General features: G+C 38.5%; 3 protein-coding genes across 4 annotated transcripts; 1 reads left to right on the top strand and 2 right to left on the bottom strand.

The window, feature by feature from the left end:
- The first annotated feature begins 1,013 nt into the window (after positions 1-1,013).
- On the top strand, positions 1,014-7,683 carry tial1 (TIA1 cytotoxic granule-associated RNA binding protein-like 1). The gene is made up of 12 exons (XM_040034524.1): positions 1,014-1,210; positions 1,604-1,700; positions 1,891-1,989; positions 2,137-2,191; positions 2,321-2,408; positions 3,893-3,968; positions 4,221-4,329; positions 5,549-5,644; positions 5,773-5,857; positions 6,236-6,359; positions 6,698-6,867; positions 7,028-7,683. The coding sequence occupies exons 1-12, from the start codon at positions 1,182-1,184 to the stop codon at positions 7,149-7,151; spliced, it is 1,152 nt and encodes a 383-aa protein (XP_039890458.1). The 5' UTR covers positions 1,014-1,181; the 3' UTR covers positions 7,152-7,683.
- A 2,285-nt stretch (positions 7,684-9,968) lies between these two features.
- pkd2l1 (polycystic kidney disease 2-like 1) lies at positions 9,969-17,571 on the bottom strand. Of its 2 annotated transcripts, XM_040034509.1 has the most exons (15): positions 17,066-17,571; positions 16,763-16,876; positions 15,846-15,973; positions 14,775-15,028; positions 14,462-14,686; positions 13,326-13,554; positions 13,079-13,249; positions 12,802-12,983; positions 12,585-12,705; positions 12,405-12,500; positions 12,202-12,323; positions 12,004-12,121; positions 11,747-11,880; positions 11,511-11,648; positions 9,969-11,337 (listed from the first exon to the last, which is right to left on the bottom strand). In XM_040034509.1, the coding sequence occupies exons 1-14, from the start codon at positions 17,337-17,339 to the stop codon at positions 11,522-11,524; spliced, it is 2,295 nt and encodes a 764-aa protein (XP_039890443.1). In that variant the 5' UTR covers positions 17,340-17,571; the 3' UTR covers positions 9,969-11,337; positions 11,511-11,521. The 2 variants fall into 2 exon arrangements, with proteins under 2 accessions (XP_039890443.1, XP_039890442.1); XM_040034508.1 differs by having other exon boundaries at positions 9,969-11,648.
- A 2,374-nt stretch (positions 17,572-19,945) lies between these two features.
- On the bottom strand, positions 19,946-20,962 carry atoh7 (atonal bHLH transcription factor 7). The gene has a single exon (XM_040034316.1). It carries the CDS (start codon positions 20,750-20,752, stop codon positions 20,321-20,323), a length of 432 nt encoding a protein of 143 aa, XP_039890250.1. The 5' UTR covers positions 20,753-20,962; the 3' UTR covers positions 19,946-20,320.
- Positions 20,963-21,071: the final 109 nt, after the last annotated feature.

Below are 21,071 nucleotides of genomic sequence, written 5' to 3'. Positions count from 1 at the left end.
GCAGGCAACGCCATCTAATATTTGCATTTTGGCACTCCAGAAAATACACACGTGATTGACAGTAATAAAATATGTGTATTAAGTAGCTTATGGGAGCAATTCGTTTTAATTGGATATCTGCCTGCAAGGAGGGGAAGCCAACTTTAATTGTTGCAAGCCTGTCAATTATATCACCGTTAATTACCCATCGCCACGCTTTTCTTAATCCACCTCAGACGGTTTCTTATGGCTGTAAAAATCTCACGGTTGCGCAACGCAAATTAGAGCCAGTAACATTAAAGAGTGAGAGTAACTAAAGTCTTTTTTAATGGAAAATTACTAGTAGACTTAAGAATGACAGGGGATAATTTTTTACGCATTTGTCCTTTAATAAAAGTCCTTCAAAATAAAAGCGCCCACCATGCGCCAAGTTTAAAACCACAAGGAAAAAATAAAAATGAGGGGGGAAAGAAAAAAAACACAATGTCTTTGGCTAGTATAAAAAAGTACAATTCTTTGGTACTGTACACCCAGGGTCATCACAACAGTTCAGGCAATGAACTCAACAATCTTGTTATTCAACTTTTTTTTTAACATATACGTTGACATATAATTTCCTTCCATCCCCCACTCCACAACCACTGCCTTGTTATGACTAAATATTTAAAAGAGTTTGTTAAAAAAGCTTGAATGTACAAGTCAAACGGGAAATTTCTTCACAGTGACATCTGAGCTCAGATTCGAGAAACCTCCTGGTGGTTCGCGCCACTGCCTTGAGCCGTCAAATCTCGGCATTGAAAACAAGCGTACCTTTGCTTTGCACTTCAAAATAAGAGTTTCGTATGCAGCTTCCTTTGCCAAAATGAATAAAATAAGTACACATTAGGTTTGCTCTTTTGGCTTTTTACAGTTAATTTAAAAAAACTGTATCATTCAGAAGTAACGGTCTTTAAGAAATTTTCATTTTTTTTACAATTAAGAACATAAAAAAAACCCTTTCATTACTTCAACCTTATGTGACGGGTCTCTTCCTGCACACGCACGTACGTACTCTGGACTCTCACAGTGTGACGTATGCCCTGGCGCCCGGTTAGCTAGCTTCTAAGCTAGTTAGCTAGTTGCGGTTTCTAATTGCCAGTTAATACCAGCTAGAACTAGCTAGTAAGTGGCGTTTTCTTCCCTGGTTACTCTCAGCATCGACTATGGACGACGAAACCCACCCCAGAACCCTGTAAGTAGTTTTTCGTGTCCAGCAGTAACGTTGCGTGTCATTAGTTTCGCTATCGTCGGTATTCGGTGGCTAAATTAGCTACCCGTTGTTTTCACAAACAACTGGACGACATAAACATTTAGCGTTTATGATCCACTACTGTCAGGTTAATTGACATAAGAGTTAATTAATAAGTATATGTGAGTTATATATAAGTGTTAACAACTGTCTGTTAGATGTTACTAACATCGTTAAAAACAGACTACTGTAAGGAACTTCACTTCAAAAACTCATAATCCCCAATGATACTGTAATACCAGAAACGAAGTACCCGTGGTTCACTTTTTCCGAGTAAATATAGCTGTAGCTTGTTTCCAGGAGTAAGTGGACTTCTTTTTATTTTTCCTCCTCTAGGTATGTGGGAAACCTCTCCAGGGATGTAACAGAAATTCTGATCCTGCAACTCTTCACCCAGATAGGACCATGCAAAAGCTGTAAAATGATCACAGAGGTAAGCAGCGAAGGTTGCTGGGTTATCTTGTTTTCTACGTTGTTGTCGTGTCCTAATGTTAACTCAAAAGTTAACGGCAAAGATAGCCTTCACTGTTGAGAAACCCGAAGACAATAAAAACATTTTCACTGAGTTGTAGTTTTAGTTGAGCCACACTGTTAATCTGTTGTGTCTGATCTTATCCTTACAGCACACGAGCAATGATCCCTATTGCTTTGTGGAGTTCTTTGAACACAGAGATGCTGCTGCAGCCCTTGCAGCCATGAATGGGAGGAAGATATTAGGAAAGGTAGGACATAGCTGCTCTAAAAGATTATATGCAAAGTTATTAAGTTTATTTGTTGTGTTAATGCTTCTCATCCTTGAATATCATACAACATTGTTTTCCTGATTCTTCTTCACAGTTTTAAGTGCTCTCTGTGAATTCTGTTTTCAGGAGGTTAAAGTAAACTGGGCCACTACTCCAAGTAGCCAGAAGAAAGACACATCCAGTGAGTGATCACCTATTGATTCCCCTACACCACCACGCACACAAACGCACGTACACTCTGCTAGAATCAGAGTCTACTGGGGATTGGCAAATAGTTTGTTTACTATGTCCGTGTTTTCTTTTGTACTAGATCACTTCCATGTTTTTGTGGGTGATTTGAATCCAGAGATTACTACTGAGGATGTCAGGGTTGCGTTTGCACCATTTGGGAAAATATCGTAAGTTTTTACGTGTGTGTGTGAGTGGGAGAGTGTTTGTGTGTGTATTTTTTTTCTACTTGTCTTATGTGTAATAGAATATGTTTCAGTGCAACCACTGATTTTTTTTTTTTTTCTTCCTCCCAGTCGGTTGAGAAACAGGTTTTATAGGTTGTAAAGGTGAAACAGAAAGTTGCATTACACAATGAGGCCTGCATTTCTGACACAATCTTTTTGGATGAAAGACAATTATATGTTTGATTGTCAAGGACTGCAAATTGGCGCTTTGTGCACACCTTTTGGAGAGAAAAACGAACCAGACAACATAATGAATGTGTAACAGGAAAGGATTAACACTAGAATAGAATAGAATAGCATAGAATAGCCCTTTTATTGTCACAAAGAGTATTGCTTACATTGAGTAGAAAAGGCCCCACATCGATGCATGTAAACATACTTAAACATGGAGTAACTTATACCTTTAAAATCATGTCGTTGTTGTTTTTAGATATAGAGTGGCGACACATTTGCATTGACAGTGTGGTCGGTCTATTATGTCTTTATTTTTATGACTGAACTGTCAGTTTTTTATGCATATGTAGGGTGTGGTAAGTAAACTGTACAGTATGTTAGCAAAATGTAAGCTGTGTATATGTACCTGAACAGCTTTTAGTTTTGAGTCTCAGTGAAGTAATAGCACTTTGGTTATTTTACAGAAATGCTCATAGGATTGGACAGGAGCTTGAAGGCTAACAGCAAGGAACTGTTCACTCTGGAGACTCAGATGTAGTTTTTTTTCTCTATTTATTCCATTCTTTCCATATGTCTTTATTTGTAGATGCCATGTATTAACATGACCTAGCTTAGATTAACAAATTCCAGTACAAAATGTCTTCCTCTAAATCTGTGTTTTGTCTTATTTTTGATTTGCATAGTGTTGTTTGTAGTGCCATGATCCTCTTCCAAAAATTCTGAAAATGTCAATTTCTCAAAATTTGCAGCTCCCCAAACTCCATACTCCATATTGGTGGTAAAGAATTGACCAGGAAAAATAAAGAAATCTGTTAACAGGCCATGTATGCCGTTTAATTCCTTTTTTCTCTTTTTGATATTTTCTATTTATCTCTGTCTGTAGTAAGAGTACAAACAGCAGCTTATGAGAATGCATGGTAATCCATAGCCATTTGCTTTGTGATTTTTAAATCTGTAGCCTACTGTTGTGAGGACTGAGCAAACAGTGGTGCTCTAGTGGTAAAGATCCATTAATACATCAGAAATGATTTAAAGACAGTACTGTAGGCTGCATGTATTTGTACTTGTTTTGCAAGTGTTGCTTTGAAGTTATATTACGAGTCAGTACAAGGTCATGATAGCTAATTTAGCTTAATGTAGGGCAGAGTAGAGGATTCACAGTTCATTGTGTTTTGCGTGGTTCCTTTTTTTGTTTTAGTGTAGAGGATTTAAACTTCAAAGTGCGCTGAAGTTGTTCTCATTTCTCCTTCCAGGGATGCCCGAGTTGTGAAGGACATGACGACAGGCAAATCAAAGGGGTATGGATTTGTGTCCTTCTACAACAAACTGGTAAGGCTCCAGTGCGAGAACACAGACTGAAGGTTATTTCTATTTTCTGTTTCTTATCCTACTTGAATACATTCAAAACTCAATTATTAATAGTTAGTCTTATCACAACTACAAGCATCTAGCATTACTAGTTTCCTATTTTAATCACCAGTTTCACTTACTATTTTAAAATTAAAAAGAGTCATGCATGGCCACAAATGAGTTTTATAAATCTATCAAATCCATGAGTAATCGTTTGGCTTGGGTTTGCAGGATGCAGAGAATGCCATTATTAACATGTCGGGACAGTGGCTCGGAGGGCGCCAAATCAGGACTAACTGGGCTACGCGTAAACCTCCAGCTCCTAAGAGCACTCAGGACAGTGAGTATTGTCACATATCCAGTTTCGGCAGGTGCTATGATTACAAACTAACTGGCCACTTCAATAGGTATACCTTGCTAGTATTGGACCCCCTTTTCCCCTCTGCCCGAGCATCAACAAAGTGCCTGAAGGATTTTAGTCCATATTGATGTGATAGCATCACATGTTTGCTGCAGATTTGTTAGCTTGAATCCATGATGTGAATCTCCCGTTCTACCACATAAGATATGATAAGCTTTGTTGTTCTAATTCAGGAGGGATCCATACAGAAGAGGATTATGGCCACTGGGGGGGAAAAAAAAGAAGTGAGCACGTCTTTTTTCTGCCTTCTTTTCCAGAATTCTGAGAAAAAAGTCAGAATTTGGGGGGGGGGGGGGGAAAGGACATGCTCACTTCTTTTTGGCCCCAATCCTCTTCCGTAGATTCATGCATTCATGTTTTTCACACCAAATTCTGACCTGAATGCTGAATGCTGCTGCAGATATTGAGATTAATCAGATCGGGAAACGGTCCAATCTTCTGTTTTCTGGTTTTTGGTGTATTGTAGCTGTGTGAATTGTAGCTGACAGGAATGTCATCCAATGCTGATGTAGCCCATCTAGTTGAAGGTGGTGCGTTCACAGACGCTCTTCTGCAAACCTTGATTACAATGAGTAGTTAAATGAGTTACTGTTGCACTTTTACTCAGACAAATGACACTCATTGGATATTTTAGGGTTTTTTTTTAGACTTATATCTGTAAACACTCGAGATGGCTTTGAGAAAATTCCAGTAGATGGAAACTCAGACCAGCTTGTCTGGGACAAACAAACATGCCATGTTCAAAGTCACATAAATATATTTTATTCCCCATTCTGATGCTTGGTTTACTCAAATGCATTGAGTAGCTACCATGTGATTGACTGATTAGATATTTGCATTATCAAGCAGTTGAACAGGTGTACCTAATAAAGCAGCCAAAGAGTCTGTTATCAACGCATTTTGATATTGTATTTAAATATAGAAGAAACTCTCTTAAGAATAAATTCTCTTAATTTCCTTCACTTTTATCTTCACTTTCACCTTTTCATGAGTCACATGTGGGTGTAGTTTGATTAAAAAAAAAATAGCAGCGCTTTTATGAGCATAAATTGCAGATTTGATTTGGATTTTATTATCAGCATGAACTAAATGTGTAAATTATAATCATCTATTTAAAAATAATCTGTTTTTATTTCAGATGGTTCAAAGCAGCTGAGGTTTGATGACGTAGTGAATCAATCCAGTCCACAGAATTGCACTGTGTACTGTGGAGGGATCCAATCAGGGCTATCAGGCAAGTGTCACATTCTATAGATGCCATTGTTGCACCCTCTAGTCACTTTGTAATAATAACTTTTTAAGTTGCCTCCAATGAACTAACCTTGTAAACCCTTTTTTTGAACTTTTGTTTATCTTATCCAGAACATCTAATGCGACAGACCTTCTCACCATTCGGTCAGATAATGGAAGTCCGGGTTTTCCCAGAGAAAGGATATTCTTTCATCAGGTAATACTTGATTCTGTTGCAGCATTTGGCCTCTAGGTGTCAATACAAGCACACTGCATGAGTCAGAGACCATTTATACCTTATTCAATGTCAGCGATAGTTGCTGTTATGTTTATTCAGCGTTCCTGCTTGTAGAACTCTGGATAAGATGTTATTAAAGGAAGTTATTTAACATGCTGGTAAACATGTCCCTGTCTTAATGTTAAGTATAGGGCTTAAATTATTTATTTTCATTTTAAACTCCATCCAAGCTTAGCAGGGAACTTGGTTCTTTTTGTAATATGATATCAAATATGGTCTCAGCAGTATGAAAGTGAACTCTCCCTGTGATTTGTCTGGTAGAAAATCTGACTTTCAATCTACTCTTTTGCTTTGAAGGTTTTCCTCCCATGACAGTGCTGCCCATGCCATTGTTTCAGTAAATGGCACAGTCATTGAAGGACACGTAGTGAAGTGCTTCTGGGGCAAAGAATCACCCGACATGGCAAAAAGTCCACAGCAGGTAGAGAGAACGTGTGACATAAGTGGTGTTAAAATGTGCGTTTTATATGTCACAATTGGTAGGAATGACTACACACTAGTCACACTAGAATCAGAATGTAGTTTATTGATGTCTTAACTTCCAAACCACAAAAACACCCTGAAACTCGTGACTTTGTCCACTCTTAAAATAATCTTGCTTTTAAGCCAGAATATAGAAAAAATGACACAAAAAAAGGAAGAAATTTACTCATCAAAAAGGTTTCTAGTGTCGTATTTTTGTTGTGTTGTTTTTGCTGTTAAATAAACAGGTAAGAGATTTTATATTTACTCACATTTCTGTCATCTGATGTCCTTCAGGTTGATTACAGTCAGTGGGGACAGTGGAACCAGGTCTACGGGAATCCGCAGCAGCAGCAGCAGCAGCAGCAGCAGCAGCAGCAGTATGGGCAGTATGTGACCAATGGGTGGCAAATGCCCTCTTACAACATGTATGGCCAGACATGGAACCAGCAAAGTTTTGGAGTAGAGTGAGTTTGACTTTTGATATTTTGTATAACTACACTGTTTCACTTAAACACCACTTATTATATTTTAATAAAGAGAAGAACTGTCTCTTTGATTTGTTTTACAGCACACTTGATATTTTTGTCCATATTTGCACTAACTGGGTAACTGATATCATTTCAGGCAGTCCCAGTCAACAGCCTGGATGGGAGGCTTTGGATCTCCATCAGCCCAGGCCGCAGCCCCGCCTGGTACAGTCATGTCCAGCCTGGCCAACTTCGGCATGGCTGGCTACCAAACGCAGTAAGAAGGCCCTAACCTCAATGTAATACCAAGGCGACACAGCACTCTTACATTTGGACTGCTGCTGTGGTAAAAGAAGGGCGGGGCCATATTCACAAAGCCTTTCTAGCTAATAGTTGCTCCTACACAATTACAGTATACAACAGAAGGGAGCACACCCCTGTGCAATATTACATAAAGGTCAGGTGATCAGAGCTGTACTGTCCAACAGTAATTGTGTTACTTCTGAGTACAGCAGTATGGTATTTGCTCTCATGCAAAGTTAAAAATGAATGGTAGATATTTCCTTTATAATAAATGTGTTTATATAATATTTGCTTTTCTTCATCAGAGGAAATACCCTTTCAATTCACGCAATAATGCTGTTAGTGATACAGTTTTGAATCTTTTGAAATCTAGGTAATATTGTACAGGTGTGTATTCGCTTTTGGTGTAGAGTGTATGATTTTAATCACAGTCAATTAAACTCAAAACACTTAAAAAAAAAAAAAAAAAAAGTTTGTTCCATTATTATTCCTAATTCTGTTTTAAAAGAGGGGGAAAAAAAGTGCTCTTGGGCTTCTCAAGTAAAGCCAAACCAACTGTTTTTGTCTGAGTACGTGTTTAAGGACACACCGTCCTTATGAGTGCTAGACCATGTGAAACATCGAGGATTCATGCCTACAGGGTAGAGATCTTGGCACAGAGACAGAACTTACAATGCCTTTCCTTTCATCACACATTTAACAGGTTGACCAGTGGGCCAACCCATTAACCTCCTAGGACCTGGCGTCCACATATGTGGGCATCACATTTTGGGTTATTTAGACCAAAATACTGAATTTTGCTCTACAAGGGCCTGATATCCACTTACGAGGACATTATACTGCTACTGTTCTATCAAAATTTTAAACGAATATCCTCATATTTGGCTCTTATTTTTCTTAAAAACAAAAATAAGGTTAAAAAAAATCTGGTACTTCTTTGTTTTTACATTCATCGGGCCCCAATATGTCCAAATATCAAAGAGAAATCAAAAATGCATGCCGTGGAAGAGTTCGGGTCTTAGGAGGTTAAAACATCAATTTAGTACAAATTCTTTCATATTTTACAAAACAAAAGGGCCTTAGAGAAAATGTACGTGTAACATAGCGCACACTTTTTAAATGCCACTATTATTATTATTATTTTTTTAATCCATCAGCTCATGAGGATTAAAAACCGTGAAAACCTCAAACATACCAACATTAATATTTAAAAACCAAACTATGGCAATATTTTTTTTTTTTAGGTTGAAAGTTTATTTTCTGGTCATGCTTGTCATTTTAGGGCGTAAAACAAGCCTTCACGCGAGTTCATGATAGATCGAGCAGATAAATCCTCCATGGATTTGTGCTACACTGCACTGAGCCGCAAGAATGACCCACTCAACATTGGTCTGGACCTTCAGGGAATAAAATATCCAGACTTTTAGTCCTGTTTTAATGTTTTAAGTCAAAAATGCTTTGTGAATAGAGGCCCTGGAATGGTAGTTTACCTTTCCATTATATGTGAAGAAACTCTCTGTACAACAACTGTGGCTTTAAAGGAGATTCGGGTGGGAAATGGGATTGTGTACCAAGAAGATTTCACCTACACAGGTCTAAAAGCAAAAAATTATTAGAATTTTCATGTTTTTTGTTGTTGTCGTTTTTGTTTTTTAAATCCGATTCCCAGACTTCAGTGAATTTTAGTTTACTCTGTACTGCAGCCAAGATGGACTAATTCATAATGTCTCAAAGGAACGGCTGCAGCACCCAGTCTCTGTATATAGAAAGTATTGTAAAAACTGCTTAACCCCCCAAACTTTGTAAAGGTAACAAACCCTGCTGTGCTGATTCTGGGGCTGGTTTCCTAGAGGAATGCTGACTCTTAAACGTTTTTGTCCGATTCTTCCTCTGTGTTAATGCCATCATTTAAAACCACTTCTTTCCAGTGGCTTTGAATTTTCTGCATAGAGTTGTAGAGTGAATTTTGTACTATAACCAGCCCTAGTTTTATTGCATAATTCAAATATTATGGTTTAGTTACCCACTAGCATAAAGAAAAGCTCAAATGTTTTAGGGTCACAAAGAATTATTTTACTTTTATTCTGAAAGCGGAGGGTCTCCTAAGTGCACGTATCACTGTTTTGTTAATGTGGCAGAAACTTCCCCTTACACATTCTGAGTTTTCGGTTGAAAGAATATTGACACGTCTCGGGTAAATCATAAAACCCGCTGAGAAATTACGACAGAAGGATTTCTCACAAACATCCTGCAATTTTGGATTTTATTTGTGTTTGTGCCATTTGTACAGAATATCATACTCCCTGTTTGCTACCTGCTCGTTCTGTAGTGCTAGCCAACAAACCTGATACAGATTTTGTTTGTTTTCATTTGCGCTGGGGTTTTCATTGAATTAAACAGGGTCTTGTTTGTCTAGAGTGTAAATACAAACCTTGATCACAAATCCTCAAAACTTAAACTGATGTAGATACTGTAGGTAGAATGTTACAAAGTTAATCTCCATCATTAAATTTAAGCAATATAGTTTGTGAATGAGCCTTAATTGATTTGTTGGTAAATTCTGAATTTGTTATTTAAAGATGCTCCATTTTAAATCTAAATTATCTTCCTTTTGATTTTTCCTCATTTTAAGTTTTGTGCCATTTTCAGGATGTAGCAGGAAGCAGGTGATGTATCAACTTGAACTGCACGCTAATGACATGTAATATATTTGTTGCTTAAACTATTGAATGTAATGACGATTTGCTTTTTTTGACCATTATACACATAAATTGAACAACAGAAGTGATGTTTATATAATAATAAAGGATTGAATCGATTTCACATTTAATGGAAAAACTCAACAAAGTCACGTCAAATAAAGAAACCTTTGAACCTTTGAGTGTTCGGTACATTTATTGAGGACTAATAAATGCTGCTGCAGGAAACCATATATTCACTGCCTACCAGACACAATAAATGACAATTATTAAACTTTAGATTAATATAGAAGACAACACGTTTCACACATTTGCTCAAAATCTTTCTGCCCTTTTTAGTGTTTACTGTACTTGGATAATAGACATATTTTTCCATTTTTAACAGGAATAGGTTTGGTATCTGCCAGCATTCACTTTTGACTGCTAGTGTCCTATCAGCAGATACTGATGACATTAGCTATTGTTTGATGTCTCAGTTATGTGTTATGTTATGGTTTTTATAATACTTAACACATGTATTAAACCTCTCGTAAAACAAGAAAATACAAACTTATCAAAACTTGTTTAGAACCAAAAATCATTGAATTCACATTTTTATACCCAAATTTGAACCAACACGCTGGACTAATCAGAAAAAATCAAACATAACATTGAACCACTAAATTAACTAATTTTGCAACTTAATCAAAAACAATGTGTTTTTAAGACAGCTGTGGTATAAAGCTTACATTTGGTGGTGGTCTAATAAATTTGTTAAACACTGTGTATTAAGTTTTATTCATTTTGTATGTTTAAATTGATCTTCCTTTAAAGATGGTGTGAGAGCCGAAAGATTTACTGAAACAAAACTTGAGAAAATAATTGTTGCAAGATTTCAAACACTGGTATCATTTCATAGTGAGCGCATCCCAATGTGATGAGTATGATTATTACACCTCGGCATGGTGTTGAAAAATTGAGCCATTTTGTGAAACCATATAAACTATAAAATTGGCCAATAGATATTGAGCAAATGTAAGCGAATGTGAACATTCATCAATAGATTAAAGCAAAGTATTCACTTGAAATTTAGTTGATATATGTATTACCCAGAATTGGATTATATTACACAACTTCTCTATTTAAGTATATTATATTACACAGCACTAATGCATAACATAACATAACATAACATTTTATATATATATACTTAAACTGTGCAGTCAGCTAGTAGACAAAATATTATTTATACAATTTACATATCTGCATGATTTCTGTTCTTTCAATATTGAAATGTCGTATTGTCAGTACTTTATTTAACATGTATATTAGGAAGTTTTTATCCAGTTGTTTTCCTCAGAGGTTAATTACATACATCACTTGCTGGTGGAGCTGTGTACTGCTTGCCTTCGGGGTGACATCTCTGGCGTCTGTTGTGCTGTCCTCGCTGACCAAAGTCATGACTATCTGAGACAGTTTCATCCTTCTGGATAAGGGCAATTTAAAATTAATTGTTGTGTGTTTGTAAGACTGCAACCAAGAAAGTCTACTCTCATTTTCTAGATACTACAACACACTTGGTAGCTTGAATGTACTCTTCTGGAGCTGTTTAAGATTTCTAACATGTAATCTTGGTGTTTACAAGTGATGTTTGCTCACATCGTTACTGGTCACGGTTTCTTTGCTGTTGCAGCGTCTTTAGCTTTCCCTTGTAATCCCAGTTTCTCCATAATCAGCTCAGTCTGGGACGCAATGCCTGCCACGGAGCTTTCAAGGTGAAGAACCTGTTTGGCCAGACTTTTGTGGCAATAGAAAGGTAATTCAGTTAAATGTATTACTCTGGTTAGGAGAATGAGATAAGTGCATTCGCAGGTTAAGTTTAAAATTTGTCCCACCTCAAGAAATGTTCCCGCTCCACGAAGGTTTGACTGGAATTGCTCTTGTGCTCGTTGGATTTGACAGGAGGCTTCTCGTGTAATTCCATCTGATAGTTCATTCCGAGATTGTTGATTTCGGCACTGAGAGCCTCCTGACAAAAACGCACAAGCATAAGAAACATTTATTTTGTTAATCGGGAATCAAAATAAGAAATGATCAGAAAATTTTTTATAAATATGAACATAGTCATATTTATTTTTTAATGTGCACAAACCCTCTTTTGCTCCAGCTCAGCTTTCATCCACCTTTGTTCGTCTTTATCTAGAATTTTGTTCCCGTCGCGGTCAAACTTGGAGAAGGCTGCGTTTATTTCTTGATCGCCATGTCCCATCCTTCAAAATCATCACAGAAGTGAGGCTCAGGTTTAACAGTAAAATAATCAAGTGTTCCTTTTTGATATTTTGTCACTTACTCTTTAAGAGTTTCTCTGAAGTCCTGAAATTCAAGATCTCCAGATCCAGAGTGTAGAACCTTCTGAACATCTGATATTTTCTCTTTTTTAAGCTTCAGCTTCATAAATGTCTTCATGTAGCTCTGATTTACAAGAAAAGTCTGGTAAAACATCATCCATAAATATGTCTAGTTTTATGTCAATTTCCTTGAATTTGCTTTTACCTGTTTAAAAATGTCAGTAATTTGTAGTTCATCTTTTTCAGAGAGCTCCTGCTTCACCTCTGCATATGTATCATTTATGATGGCCAGGAACATGTTCTGAGGGAAAAATACACAAGATAATGTGACTTCTCGGATCAGATGCTTTTATTATCAGTTATCTCGTGCAGAAGCATGACTTACCAGCAGAACAAAGAAAACAAAAAACACATAAGTGACAAAGTAGATCGGCCCAAGGACTCTGTTAGCGCTGTCGATGGCATCAAAATCAAAGTCTCCAAGAATAATTCGGAACTGTGTGAAGCTGTGGGGTGGACAAAAATTGTAAAGAACTACTAATCAACTGATGCTCGTTACAATTAAAACCCTTCATCCTGCCATTGTTTTCAACACGACTTACATGCACTTTACAAAGGTGCTGAATGTTTGAACCTGCATTCCAAACAGCAAATATCCGAGTTGAGCATAAGCAAAGAACACGATGAAGAACATGATGGCGAATCCGAAGATGTCTTTGGCACATCGACCCAGCGTGGAGGACAGCTGATTCATGGTCTTACTGAAACTGATGTACTTAAAAATCTACAAGGACGAGAAGAAAGCACACATTCTCTGGAGAGACAACAAAGCAAAATCGCACAAGCAATATGTTGGACTGAAAGGTGTCAGTTCTTTACCTTGATCCATGCGAAAAACAGGTTAACCGCATTCATGTTGTTATACTGGGTTTGCCAGAATGCCAGAAATTCAAAATCTGAATAGATGTTAGGATTTTTCAGCAGATTCCCAAGCAAGCTGTCCACTTTGATGGTCCGAAATACATTGAATATGATGGCAACAATGGCAAGCTGTAAGAAGGTTGTTAGTTTTTAGAAGGCCCTGAAAAATCTGATAAAATGACATGTTTGAACCATCTTTTCTTACCAATATGACAACAATGTCTAGTATGTTCCAGATGCTATTGAAATAGGAGAACTTGTGTATTTTCAGCTCAAGAATCTCCTCCACAATGTAGTAGAAGATGAATACACAGAAGAGCAACTCGCAGCCTAGGATGAAGTAGTCCCAGGTCGTTATGTAGCGAATCAGTTTGACTGTTCGGATCTGGTAGGAAGGGATTGCTCCACCGGTCGCTGGGAATTCAACCACCAACCTGAAGAAGCAGATGACACTTTGGTCAACCACTGGATGGGTATCAGCAGGTGGGTAACATCCAACATCCAACAGAAGATAACATTCTGTTGCAGAGGGTCGTGAAAACTGCCCAGCGCATCGCCGGAGCACCACTTCCTGCCATAAAAGACATCTACAGGAAGCGGTGTCTGAAAAGGGCTGGGAAAATCATCAAAGACCCCAGTCACCCATCACATGGACTCTTCACCCTCCTGCCCTCTGGGAGGCGTCACAGGAGCCTCCGGACTAAGACCACCAGGTACCGGAACAGCTTCTTCCCCACAGCTGTCAGACTCCTGAACTCTGCCTCCTGACATCTGACCCACGTTAAACTCATGGACTGAACATACACACAACTACTAGCACTTTATATAGCCTCTGTAGAAACTATCTACACCCTCACTTATCTTAACTGCACTACTGTATAGCTCTGTGTAAATAATCATTCTGTACATTCGATAATCTTTAATCCTACAACTGTTTACAACTTGCATAGTTCCCATTTCTGTATAGCTGTATATCTCAGATTTCTGTAAAGTTATTTATTTCATATTCTGTATAGTTTTTCATATTTATATCCTGTTCATAGCCTGTACATAGCTTGTACTCACTACAGCCTGTACATACTTATAGTTATAGAATATTCACAACATACTTCATACAGTGTACATTATAACATACCATAATAGACCCATTTCTGTAATATACTCACATATCTATATTATTGCTAATATATATTGTAATATATCTATATCACTAAAGCACTTCTGGATGGATGCAAACTGCATTTCGTTGCCCTGTACCTGTGCATGTGCAATGACAATAAAGTTGAATTCTATTCTATTCTATTCTATTCTAAAGGTGCAATGGGCAGTAATGCTCCTTACGTGATGACGCAGAACAAGTTGATGTTCGCGTTGTAAGTGGAGAAGTCGATGAAGACTGCTCTGGTTCCTCTGTCCAGCCAAAGGTTGTTCTGTAGCTCTGTCAGTATGTTGGCGCTCTCCTCTTGTGTGCGACTCAGGTCTTGATAGTATCCTGCTCCACTGTAGGTGGCCACCAAGCCCCAGTAAGAGGAACCCTTTATCTCTTTCTCTGTGTGGTAGGTCCAGCTGCAGCGGAAAAACACAAATACTTAGAACACTAAATTGTGCTTCTGCACTTCTTTGCATGTCAGTAAGAAAACAGTGAGTGAATTACGCAGAGCCGTTGATGAGGCCGAAGCTCTGCTCGTCTTCCTTCTGGTTAGTGTAAACAGCGAAACAGCCTTTGATCCCATTTTTGAAGTCACTGTAGACAGTGCAGGAGTTGTTCTTGATCTTGATCTGCCTCATCCTGGGGACACCCAGCAGCATGTTCTCGTAGTAGATGAAAGACGTGTTTCCGCTTTCCAAGGGCTGGTTATTGTACCACGTTGTCCAGTAGAGTCCGTTCAACAGTGGGCCCTGGGCGAACTTTTCATAAAAAGAAAGAGTTTGATTTGTACCTTTCTTTGTGTTCTTAGTGATTTTTACCCCTCAGCCTGAAAGGTTTGGGGTATTGCTGTCACCCTGCAGGCAACGGGGGAAATAGACCGGTAGGCAAGCGTCAGGTGGTGTGGACACCCAACTTTGTAAACCCAATAACTCAAAAATGAGCCGACGTAGGATTTTCAAATTGATACCATAGACTAAAAAAAACACATCTACAAAAAATCAAGACAAAAGTTTGGATATGATGTGATAGATGTTGCATAGATTTACATTTTTGAGTTTTATTATTTGTTACCATTTACAAGTAAGGAGAGCAGATGTGTTTAAGTCTGAAACTTACCAGGCAGGATCACTGGAAACCAAGCTTCTTATTTTTAGGCCTAGTAAAACAACTACTCATTTCTTTATGGGGTTGGAAGGACATATTTTTATATTCCTGCATGTACTAATAAACATATCAGTAACAATTAACAGTATTGCTAAAATCTTGAGCATGTGGAAAAAGATATGAAAGAAGCAGTAACACAAACATCACTGTTTGGTCATTTTAAGTGATGTGGTAATGCAGGGAAGAACATATTGTACTTAAGGAATAATCAGTTTTTATAATTGTTTTTATGATGTTTCCATTTGAGTTCAGGCACTAATATACATGTTCGGTTAAATGAATCATATAGTTCCTTAAAATTTTGAGAACATCTCAGCTTTGAAGGAAATGAAAAAAAAAAATGTTGATGAAAAGAAAGAAACATTTAGTAGCAGAAAAATCACTGCCACGGGAAAAATTAGGAAAACTTACGGTCCAGAAGTCAGCCATGGAGCCAATAGACTGAAACGTAACCCCACTGCTACTGGGTGTATTCACAAACAGGTTCGTCATGGCGTTAGTGTAATAGTAGGCGCTTGAGCTGGTCATCCCATATGTCACTGAAAGAGTAATCACATCGTTAATGCCTGGTCATTGGTTCCTATCTGGTTTTGGTCAGGCTCAGCTCTGAATGTTGCTCCATTCAGTTTTCTGAGATAAGACTCGAATGCTGACACGCAAACCTGCATTGAAGACTTGTTGTTTGGCTTCTTTTTTTTTTTTTGCTTTGTTTTTACATCGCTTTAGCTATCAAACAGATCCAGATGAGAGGCCGTAATTTGTTTGAAGAGGGAGCACGCTGTCCTGACGCAAATGGCCTCGTCAAACAGTGTAAATCTAACCCAGACAAAGGATGACGCTAAAAGCTCTTATCGCTAAAAGGCACATCCCTTTCAATCCTAGCTGGACAATGGCTTTTGGGAAAGAAAAATGGGAAGGCTATTTTGTAGAAGCCATTAAAGCAACGGGGATACTTTTAATGTTAAATCAACAGTCCAGAGTGCCCTAACAGCCTGTCAAACAGTGAGCACTTTAAAGTGATCAGTAATGCAAATACAGTGTTTGAAAGTAGACTTAGATGTGTTTGGATGTGTATCCCATATTTCAATGACAACATTATGCAAATTAAATACAGGATATTTTTTGGTAAGTAAAAATGTGTCTGAATAACTTCTTTTTGTAAATGTAGGAAAACATTTTTCATATCATAAGATTAAGCGTGGACAGGAAGAAGGAATTGAAGTTATTGACCAGAGTGTTGAACATTAAGCATTCATTAAGCATATTGAACATTCAGTCAAAACTTTTGAGATCAGTGATGAGCAGAAATGTTGATGTGGAGTACTCACGGAGGCATATGTCCACCAGGAAAAAGACATAGACCAGCAGCTCCCGCAGCGTGGTTCGGATGAACTGCTCTCTGTTGTCAGAGGTGTTTTCGGTCAGCGTTGTCCCCCACAGCGCTACGGAAAATAGAAGTTTAAATCATCAATATGTAATTACATGACACAAGCTTTTTTGTTTTTTTGCTGGTCTGTCAAGCAGAAGTGTACCAGGCTTCGACTGGTTTTACTCGTACTTGTTACACTGCTCATACAGCTGAGATTCGAAGAAGAAATGTCAACATGAGGTAGATTCAAATGTGTTCTTGCCTTTGATAAAACAGCAGCAGCCTCTTCGTTTCTTCAGACTTTGGTCTTTGGTTGGTGGGTCCTCTGGGAGCGCTATCGGGGTATCCAGGTTGTACAGGCTATTCATGTTCCCCTCGAAGTGGGGTTTGGGGTTGAAGACAGTGGTGACCCGGGGGAAGGGTGGAGGGGAGCTACAGTAGCCCTGGTTCACCCAGCCCCCATTACCTACTTTGTCCAACTCAAAGTCCACTTGCCCAGTCAGGTGGCTCTCAGCCCGATTGTTCAGGGTCTTCATGGTGCAAGACGCGTGTGTTTCTCTGTGTGGAACTTCTGGTGTTTCGATTAAAGAGGAAAGTGAAGCTGAGCAGTGTCGGCAGCTTTTGAATACCTGCTGGAGAGGTGGATGACATCAGCTGTGTTGAGGGAGGAGCTGCTGGTCTACTGTTGTAGTCTTGAGATTGAGACCCTTTGAAACACATTGACGTAACAGCACAGTAGGTGTTCTGCTAACACACAGCATTGACATACTGGTTTCTATAGTGTTTGGATATATATATATATATATAATGCAGAACAATAACTAACATTGTTTGGTTTTCCATTTGATTCAATTAGAAAACAAGAAGCACTCAGAGAGCGCAAACCTCCACCAAGTTAGCTCACTCTCTGGGCACTCCTTACTTTGGGGTGGTGGACGGATGTTTAGTTTGACTATGTAAACATTATGTAGGAGTAGTTAATGGACAACAGGTATTGATTTGTGAATAAGTCAAGATCATCATATAATATTATACCACAGTATATTTCAGATTAACTAGGCAGCTCATTCTCTCTCTAAAGGCAGATATGAAATGGAAAAGTGAGGTCAGAGGTCAAATGTGAGATGATAGTTCAATGCAAAATATAATGTGATATTTAGAATACATATATACTGGTATCATAAATGTTGCCAATACAAACAAAGGCAGTAGAACCTTAGAAACATTTGAAAGATATTATATGAAACTGTATTTGACCCTGAAGAAGAGGTCAGAGGTCTAATGTTGCGTTATATAGCACAATACAAACAATGGCAATAAGAAACATAGTTTCAACTATCTCTAGCATTATTATGACTTTGATCTATTTCAATTTGTTGACCTTGAACAAGAGGTCAGAGGTCAAATCTGAAATCTTTATACAGTAAATTCTACATGTTGACAGTACACACCATACTTGTAAGAATCCTAGTTTATAAGTTATAAGGCTTTTTGTCCATTTTTGACCAATAAATCATTAAGCTGACTTTGAAGCCCTTGGAGGGTGTAAGCTAAATTTTAATGGACTGTTACCATGACCTCACTCTACACCCCCACAAACTTTCATCAGAATTCATTCAAACCTTTTCGAGCTATCGTGTTTACAGAAACAACAACGCGCTCGCTACCAAAACATGTCCTTGGCGGAGGTGACAAAATAAGAGTAGCTTTCCCATCACTCGCATCCTTCGAAATGACATAAAGGACTTTGGTAAATGATAAACTTCATTCTTTTGTAGGAATCTCTACACAGTCCTGCGTGTTAATTTGCTGGAAATGTCCTATTAAAGGATAAACACGCAGCCATGAGCTGAATAAGGCTGAATAATTCAGCAGTTGAAAGACAGTTTACTTCCATGCTGAGCACATTGTTGTCACTATCGATTAATTGCATGTCAAGTATATTCTCTGTTACCAACTGTTCACCACTTGTGGCTGAATTAATGAGTCTAATTGGAGTTTCACTTACAGCCTCTGAATAGTTTCCATTATGCACTTTTAGCTCTTCCATTTATTAATTTTTGCATCATCTGCTTGTGCTATAACAAGCCTCTCGCAGCACCAGCCACTTGTATTATAGTCTTAAGCACTTAAATCCAAACACAGTTACACAAAAGAACAGCAGGGTAATCAGATGAGTTTAATGCGTTAGTGTTTGGACATTACAGCTAAAGCACTGCTGTAGATGTCTTCATCTTAACGCGGATAGAGTTTGGGGCCAGCTATGGGCGTTCATGCTTCATTGGCTCTGAACAGAGCGATTACGCACACCCACTGCCACACAATAGTGTTTAATTTCTGCTCCCCTGCTGAAGCGGTGGTAGAATCTGGCACGCAGGCTTCCTTAATCTGCTGCGGCTTGTGCCACTGTTCAAACTTACTCATATCTGTAATAATCACTTTTCAGTGGCTTATGATAATGATGATGATCATGATGATGACGGCTATTTAGATGGGTAGCCCTGTGGCTGTAAGAGTCGCTGATGATTATCTCTGCTTACATTAAACTAAATGATTGTACTGTTTTTTTAAAAGAAAAGTCTTTATGTATCAAGTAAATTTGATAGTTGATTTGCTAAATGATGCAAATTAATCACAAAGGCTATTTTCCACCCCGTGATGTAAACGTGTCTTATCTCAAAGCACAGGACCTTCAAACTAAAGGATGATTTAATACCGAGGCTGCAGAGCGAGGCTTCGCTCTTACAGGGAGTTTGAGATGTGCAACACAAACCATGCTGTAAATTATTTCTTCCCAGTGATAATTCCTCACGCAAAGTGACATTATAAGCATTTAAATGCCATACTTTGTTATACTTTAAACATCACAGTTTTGGTATGAAGTACTCAGAAATTAGCTTTTTTTCATATGTATATTTTGCAAACTTAAATAGCAATAAACTGTGTGAAAAGGGAGAAAACCTCTCATAGCTGTACCAATAAAAACAACACTTATAAAGTTTCATACAAAATAATTTTATTTTTGATGAAAAACTATAATTAAAAAAAAGTCTGTTGAAAAATAACATACTTTTTTCTTTTTTTTCAAATCTACAAACATGCATTTACACTTTGGGAAAATAGTTACTTTAGTTATCTGGACATCAGCTATGCATCTAAGACCTCAGTGATTTTTGCATAATCCATCAAACATTGCACAGCTTTTTTAGGGCCACATCAAAATAACCGATTAAAAAAATTACAACATTGCCTGTATCCTCAGTACAATCTAACGGTCTGCAATGACACTACAGCTGTTTCATTGCTATACTCTGAACAAAAACTTGCTCAACATTGCTGGGTTTCCTAGCAAAAACAAATGAAAGGCTTCAAGCCGAAACCGAAGACTCTTTGATTGTCATACAAAATGAAAATAATGCAATACAAATGTATTTACTGTCTCCTAGACTGGAGAAAAATGATTCACATTGTCATTCACATCCAACAACATGACTGATTATCTACTCGATGGAGCAGTTTACGCGTGCACCTCGTGCCCGTCAAACTGATACGAGAGCGATGAGTGGATGTACTCCTGTCCGGTAGCGGAGTCGTACCTCATGAGGCAGGAGTAGTTTTCAGGCTGCACGCAGTCAAACTGCAGGTCCAGCCACTGCCTGTGAGAACCAGTGTGTCTCCTGGCATCTGTCAGGATCCGGTTGAGGGCCACGATGTAGCTGAGGGCCATCTGCAGGGTTTCATACTTGGACAGCTTCTTGTCCTGGCCCCACTGTGGGACCACCTTACGTAAGCGATCAAAGGCTGTGTTCAAGCCCTGCATCCTCTTCCTCTCTCTGGCGTTGGCAGCCATCCGGCGCCTCGTAGCAGTCTCGTACTTCTCCGGGCTCTTGGAGTCCAGCTCTGAAGATTCGGATCCAGAGTCGGTGCAGCTGGGTCGACGGGCCTTCATGGTTTTCGATTGAAGACGCAAACTAATCAGATTTATCAAAGAGGTTCCTACTTTCAAGATTCAGTGCTTCTCTGAGCTTTGATTTATTTGTTTTTCCAAGGCTTTCCCTGTGTGCGGGGTCTCAAGTATTTGCAACTCCAAGGAGTGCTCAGTCTGAAGAGTCCAAGGTGTCTGTGATCCTGGAGACATCGGGGCAGCTTTTATAAGACAAAGCAGACGAACAGGTGGCAGCAGGTGGAGCCCCTGCCCCACCCCCACCCTCAATATTGCTCATAGAGAAAAACACACCCATGGAGACTCATAAACACCCACACCCACT

The sequence above is a fragment of the Simochromis diagramma genome, unplaced genomic scaffold, assembly GCF_900408965.1.
Source record: "Simochromis diagramma unplaced genomic scaffold, fSimDia1.1 OVJJ01000481.1, whole genome shotgun sequence".
NCBI classification, from domain to species: domain Eukaryota; kingdom Metazoa; phylum Chordata; class Actinopteri; order Cichliformes; family Cichlidae; genus Simochromis; species Simochromis diagramma.
Note: the sequence above shows the minus strand (reverse complement) of the source record. Positions and strands in the feature narration are given on the sequence as shown.